Source organism: Alligator sinensis, unplaced genomic scaffold (genome assembly GCF_000455745.1).
Source record: "Alligator sinensis unplaced genomic scaffold, ASM45574v1 scaffold65_2, whole genome shotgun sequence".
Classification (NCBI taxonomy): domain Eukaryota; kingdom Metazoa; phylum Chordata; order Crocodylia; family Alligatoridae; genus Alligator; species Alligator sinensis.
Window position 1 is genome coordinate 713194 of NW_005842071.1, and position 6983 is coordinate 720176.

The 6983-nt window shown below is 38.8% G+C and overlaps 1 protein-coding gene across 1 annotated transcript in view; it reads right to left on the reverse strand.

The window, feature by feature from the left end:
• Positions 1 to 3960, reverse strand: part of TFEC (transcription factor EC) — a 67456-nt gene extending 63496 nt beyond the window's left edge. Inside the window, exon 1 of the mRNA XM_014519946.2 lies at positions 3901 to 3960. Within this exon, the coding sequence (XP_014375432.1) occupies positions 3901 to 3930 (30 nt within the window). The 5' untranslated portion in view covers positions 3931 to 3960. The remainder of the gene's footprint in view (positions 1 to 3900) is intronic.
• Between the last annotated feature and the right edge of the window lie 3023 nt (positions 3961 to 6983).

The window sequence follows — 6983 nt, forward strand, 5'->3', positions numbered from 1 at the left end:
TGCCCTGCTTGGCACTCACATGGCATCTGCCCCATGGTGCAGGTGCAGAGCAGCTCAGCAGCTCACTGTGCACTTTCTGGGAGCTGAGGCAGCTCCACAAGTCAACCAGAGCCTGGCACCTCTCAGCCACAGCAGTCCCAGCTCCCAGACAGCATGCAGTACCCTGCTGAGCCACACTGCACCCACACCACGGGGTAGATGCCGCTCCTGCCTCTCCCCAGCCAGTCCAAATCACTGAATGTCTCCAAATCAGTGCTGAATCTTCTGAAGCTGATTCAGCCAAATCAATTCAGGAAAGTGACCCATATCCCTGAATCGAATCACTATCCTGCAAATTGACTAAATCTGAATCAAATACTTCCCTATTCGCACAGGCCTACTGAGTATTCTAGCATCATTCTGCCTCAATATCTCCAGATGTTCCATGTCTGACTTCATGGGAGTAAGGACTTGCAAGGTGACTCTCCTACATGCCAGAAAAGTACCCTGACCACTTGAGACCGTCTCCCCAATCTGGTCCAAGGAATATTTAATTATTTATACAAAATGGAGAGGAGAGATTGAGGCTCACTTAAGAACTGTTTAGAACAGTGGTGCTCCATGTTCTGGCACCACTTCTGGCCACATTCCCCAAGTGAGTGGCATGGAGCTGAGGAATAAAGCATAAATTCTATTAGGGAACATTTATATACCCCATCCCTTTTCACATTCTTTTAGATTTCGCAGTCCTGAATATATATCAGTGGTGAATTACTTCCCTTGACCTACTGGCAACACACCTACCAATGCAGACCAGAATGCCATTAGCCTTTTTGGCAACAAGGACACACTGGTGGCTCATATCCATCTTATTGTCCACAGGTCCTTTTCTGCAGAGCTGCTGCCCAGCCAGTCAGCCCCCAGCATGTACTGGTGCATGGGATTCTTCTGTCCTAGGTGCAGGAATTTGCACTTGTCCTTGTTGAACTTCATGAGATTTCTTTTGGCCCAATCCTCCAATTTGTCTAGGTCACTGAATCCTAGCCCTACCCTCCAGCTTACCTACTACTCCAACCCCCAGGCCTCAATTCATGAGTCCTGAATCCTGGAGGCATCAAATCCCAATGTAAATCCAAATCGAAACTGTAGGATTCAAGCCAAACAAAATACAGCATCCAGATACTCTACACATTGGAAAAGGTGTCTAAATTCAAGTCTGAACAGAGTCAAAATGCTCCTAATCCTATTTATTTCTAATTTTTATCCCATTAACCGTTATGAGTACTAGTCAGTTATGAGTACAAACTTAACTGTCTTCAGGAGTTGTGCATAAATAACCAAAACTCTTCATTTTTTCTTTCTAATTTGAGCAGAGATCTTGATGCTGTTGTAAATCTGTGGTAAAGTTGTGCAATATTTTTCCCCAGAGGAACTTTAAATTCAGCCTAATTTTACTTTCATTTTTAATATCTTGCACAATGTCACAATTAGGACTTCTTTTTTTTTTTAAATCCATAGGTTTATTTCTATGTTTGCTGATGGTATTTTTCAGTCGAAAAACCATTTCTATGTTTACAGGCATAAGAGAAAGCACGTATTTGCTAGATGTGGTCAAGTCATGAGCAATAATTTCAAATACCCCAATAAATAACAATGTTTATGTGCCAGTATTCAGGAAAGGGCAAGCAGGATGAAGAGCATACTTATGAGCTGGTTGAACGGACATCAATCTTGGGCAAAAATGATGGAAAAGTTAAATTCAATTAATAAATAATGAAAGGTTAAGAATATAAATAAATGCCAGTCTACACAGTGTTATGGAAAATAGGTCTTGTCAAACAAATCAAATTATACTCTTTAATAAGACTGCAATTTTGGTTCATATGTTTCATAGACATTTGGGCTGGAAGAGATCCCAGAGTATCATCAAGTCCAGCCCCCTGCCCCAGGGGCAGGAAGTCAGCAGGGATCATAGGATCCCAGCAAGATAAGCATCCAAATGCATCTTGAAGGCGTTCAAAGTAGGTTCTTGAACTGCCTCTGGCGGCAGTCTATTCCAAACCTTAGGGGCTCGGACAGTGAAGAAGTTCTTTCTTATGTCCAACCTGAATCAGTCACAGTGGAGTTTGTGACTGTTCAATCTTGTCATCCCTTTGGGCGCTCTGGTGAACAGACATTCCCCCAGATCCTGATCAGCACCCATGATAAATTTATAGGTGGCCACCAGATCACCCCTGAGCCTGCGCTTTTCCAGGCTGAAGAGTCCTATGGCTCTCAGCTTCTCATCGTAAGGCCTGTTTTCCTGACCTCTGATCATGCACGTGGCTCTCCTCTGCACCCTCTCAAGCTTCTCCACATCCTTTTTGAATTGTGGAGCCCAAAACTGGATGCAGTACTCCAGCTGCAGCCTCACCAAGGCTGAGTACAATGGGAGAATGACGTCCTGGGATTTGCTTGAGAAGCATCTATGGATGCAAGCCAGCGTTTTGCTTGCTTTACTAGCTGTAGCATCACACTGAAGGCTCATGTTCATCTTGTGGTCAATCATGACCCCCAAGTCCCTTTCATTCGTACTGCTAACCAGCAGAGCACTACCAAGCCTAAAAGCATGCTGCAGGTTTTTCCTCCCAAGGTGGAGAACCTTGCATTTTTTGGTGTTGAACACCATCAGGTTCTCATCCGCCCATTTCATGAGCCTGTCAAGATCATGTTATCTCTTGATAAAGTTAACTGTGTAGCTATAAGATACCTAGATATTTAAGTTAACCCAATGGTTTACCCCTAAAGGTCATTGGGTGTGGTCAGTTCACACCAGTTTCTGTAGCTAACATCACACAAAGGAATGATGCAGTTAACATCACATCCAGCTGCCTCTGACACTCCAGCATGAATGACTGGGCACCATTTACAGCTGGATCAAGTGGAAAGTCATCACTAACATGAATCTAGAGGAAGGCTTGAACTTGCCTAAAGTGCTCTGCCTGCATGCCCCTATCTAACTTAGCCTTATGTAACATTTTACTTAAAAATGTCACTAGACCAGTAAAGCACACATTAATTACATTATGAACTAATACCTAACAGATCTAAAAAACAATTTTCAATGAGAAATCAAATGGAGTCCTACGCTATTTAGTGTTAAACTCAGTATTGACAAGCCATTAAGCATAAGCATCTAGTATGATGCAGCAAAAAGGGCTATGATCTTTGAATTCATAAACAAGGACATAATGAGTTGAGTAGGGTATGTTAATTTTACTTCTGAATACAGCACAGCTGAGAAAAATACAGCACACTAGGCACTTATACACATGCAATTACAGCACATCAGAGCAGACTCAATTAATCAAGTCTGCTGGAGAGGCAATTACTGTGCTCCAGCAGACTCCCACACCACATATAATCATCATCCCCACACTGAAAAATGGCCATGGGGACACTTTAACTAAAGCTTATTGAATGAGCTTTAGTTAAAGCATTCCTGTGGCCATATTTTCAGTGCAGGGATGCTGATTCTCATGACAGTCTGGGAGCTTTAAATTAGAGTGGCTCTCAGAACCGCTTTAATTAAAATGCCTGCCTCACTGCCTCCCGGAGCATGTGTATAAAACTCCCACACTTCTGATGTCCATACTTTAAGAAGGCTGATGCAAAATTGGAGTGAAAAAAAGAGGCAAAAATAATTTTGGGACTAGAGAAAATGCCTTATAGTGAGAAACGTAATTATCTCAATTATGTTTAACTTAGGAAGAAAAAGATTGAGACATGATGATTATAATGCATAAGCATCTCCCTGGGGAAAATACTAGGTATGAAAGCACTCTTTAATTCATCAGAAAAGAGACATAGGAAGAACCACTACTCAGAAGTTGAAACCAGACAAATCAACATTAAACAGTAAACAACACTGAAACAAATTACCAGGGAAAGGGGCCCATTTCTGGTTGTCATATTCAAATCAAGAGTGCACAGCTGTCTCAAAGATTTGCTTTAGCCAAATTCAAATTATGCTTTTGTCAAGCACATACCATTGTGCTTCACACAGGGGTAGCTGGGTGAAACATAACAGTGTGTGATGCACAGGAAATCAGACAAAATGATTTTACAACCTTTCCTTTGAGGAAAACTAATTTTGAATTTTCAGCAAATTAATATTAAGACTAGAACACTCCATTACAAAATCACAGGGGCTGCATCAACATGATGATGGCAACCGACTGTGCAGAACAGCTTTTAACTGATGCTGATTGCACAATAGCATCTCGTCACACTTCTATCACGTGATGCTACTGCATGTTCAGTGTCTCATATAGACACGCCCAGGATGAAATTAAACTTCTGGGTAGTAGACACCCAGACTTCATTAAGGTTGTCCACTTGTGATAGAAACTAATTTCTGCCAGTATTTATATATACAAAATTCTTCACACAGATGTGATCACATTAGTTGTGAATATAACACTTCAGAGTAACTGTTGTAATTATAAGGTTTCGTGTGGTTTTTCAATTGTAGTATGAGAAAGTAAGTTCCTAATTAGAACTTCTTTGTTACTGAAATGTTTTCTAAGTACCCAAAGAAACTGCAATTCCATTTTAAAATAACAAACACAGCAGAAATATGGACTATTATAACATTTGTTCAGTTAGTTCTTCAACTTCCTTTAAAAAAATTAGTATATCTTGTGATGAAATAGCCTTTCCTAACTTCTACCAGCACTAAACAAAAATTGCTTATTTGTCCTGATCATTTTATTAAGCTTGTTAAGTTTTATTAGAAACAGCATGCGTTTGTCAAGTTGTTTCGTGCTGGAATTAAATTTCAATTAAAAGTTAACAACAGAGTATTTTTATTGCATCAAAAAATCATCACCAAATAACATTGCTGTTCATTTTAATGTTTGGTGTCTAGATGTATATGGAACTATGTCAATTAATTATATAAGTTAAACAGTGTAATTTTTTTTATGTTAAATTGCATTGATGAAAACTTTGATCTAGTTAGATGGAGACCTTCTTTGTTAATATGCATGAAGAGAGATTACAAAGGAAAAGACATCCAGTCTGGCGATTCACAACTATGTTTAGTTGATGCCATATAGTAGCTTTAAAGTTAAAAAAAAAATCTCATGTGACTCTAATGCACTATTTTTCATCCAGTTTAACCTTTTGACATCATAGTCATCAAGAAGTTGTGGATGTTCTTTCAAGGACAAAAAGACTAAAGAAGCAACATTTTTAGTTCTTTTACAAAGACCTTGTCTTCAGCTATCATTATGGCCTTCTCTATTTTGGTATCTCAATATCCCAAAATAGCTGATAGTTATAAATTGGGAGAGTAGGGGGAAATGCATATCTCTATCATGGCTGTTAGCCCATACAAAAACTTTATATGATTTTAGGCATATATTTGTTACTGTAGCTCAGTAGCAACTATACTAAATAATAAATCCTTACATTCATTTTATTATGTATGTTCTTATGAGAAGTGTATAGGGTGTTTGTGTTGATCTCAAACACAAAAGAAAACTTAAAATTTAATGTTTAAATAATTACAATATACAGGGAAGAATTTTTTAACTAAAAAACAGATAATTGTATAATACAAAGCCACTGATAAGGACTGAACCAAGGGTTTGCAATATCAGATTGAGTTATATGATTGTGGTTATGATAATCAGGTGTTTATTTTTATCATAGGAGAAATATAGTTAAATATATTAAGTCTAATTGAAACCAATGCTTTCTTGAATAGGGATTGAGTGAAATACACAATGTTCTTTCCTGAATCAGGATCTTAAGCTACAGTATTTTCTTCTAAACACCTATTTCATAGGTGTTCATATTTTGACCTTGTCCTCTTCCTACTGGACTCAAAGAGAGTTTGGGGGAGAAACCTTTTAAGTAGTACATTTTCAGTAATAAAGTTCTCAGAAATCTAATTGAAAACAAACTAACAAGATTTTCCAGACTGGTTAAACTTCTGAAGCAAATTCTGCTTTATAAATAACATAAGTTCCAGGGTTTGTCCAACTAGCTAAATACACCCAGAAATGTCTTTTGGTCTGCATGAATAAAACCTGAAAATAAAGAGGATGAACAGAGTGCCAGTCCTGCAAACTTCTGTGGGAGTGGCTTTACTTCCCAAGCAGAGCAACTCAGATGCTAAAAACGCATCTACCAGATCTCACTGCACTCCAACCATCTTGCAGGATAAGGACAGAGTAGGATGCAATAATCACTGCAGAATTTTTTTTTAAATGAAATTATTTTCAGTTTTGTGAAATTCAATTTAGCTGTCAGAGAACTGGAATAAGCTCAAGCAGACACAACTGGATCTAAAGGAGTAAGTGGTTTAGCAAACTGGCAGTTGAAAGGAAGTAGAAAAGGGGCACTTCAATGACAAAAGACGATTCAAATGACAGTGTTACATCAGGAAGATTTCTAAGAGATGAAAACAAATGCATACGTAGAACATCTGCTCTCTCATATGTACTATCTCATAGCTCAGGAAGGCAAGGAGACTTCTTGCTCTCAAAAGGGCTTTATTGCAATTGCCTATACACAAGATGGCTGACAACTTCTTGTCAATGCCGTCATGCCAGCCCTCAGGAAAGGCGTTAACTCTTATTACTACATCATGGACAGAAAGTCTGTAAATACTGGTAATACACATAAGTATAACTCTTAGAGGCAACGTTTTAGAGATGGCCATTTCCTTACAAGTTATTTTGAAGATGTACAGGCAACAAATGACAACATTCCCCCCGATTATGTTTGTTAACATTCATGCAGCCTTGGTTGAGCTCATTCCTTTCCTTCCTCTATTTTTTGGTGTTAACATCATTGTTCACACAAAAATATCAGGACTATACAACAACAGGGGTATCATCAAATCATATAGTCCCGATTGCACTGACATACTGTTGAGACTTTAAGCTCCTTAACTGAACCCATGTAGTCAGGATATACATGCCTCTTATGGCTCCTTTGCGAAAACCATCTGA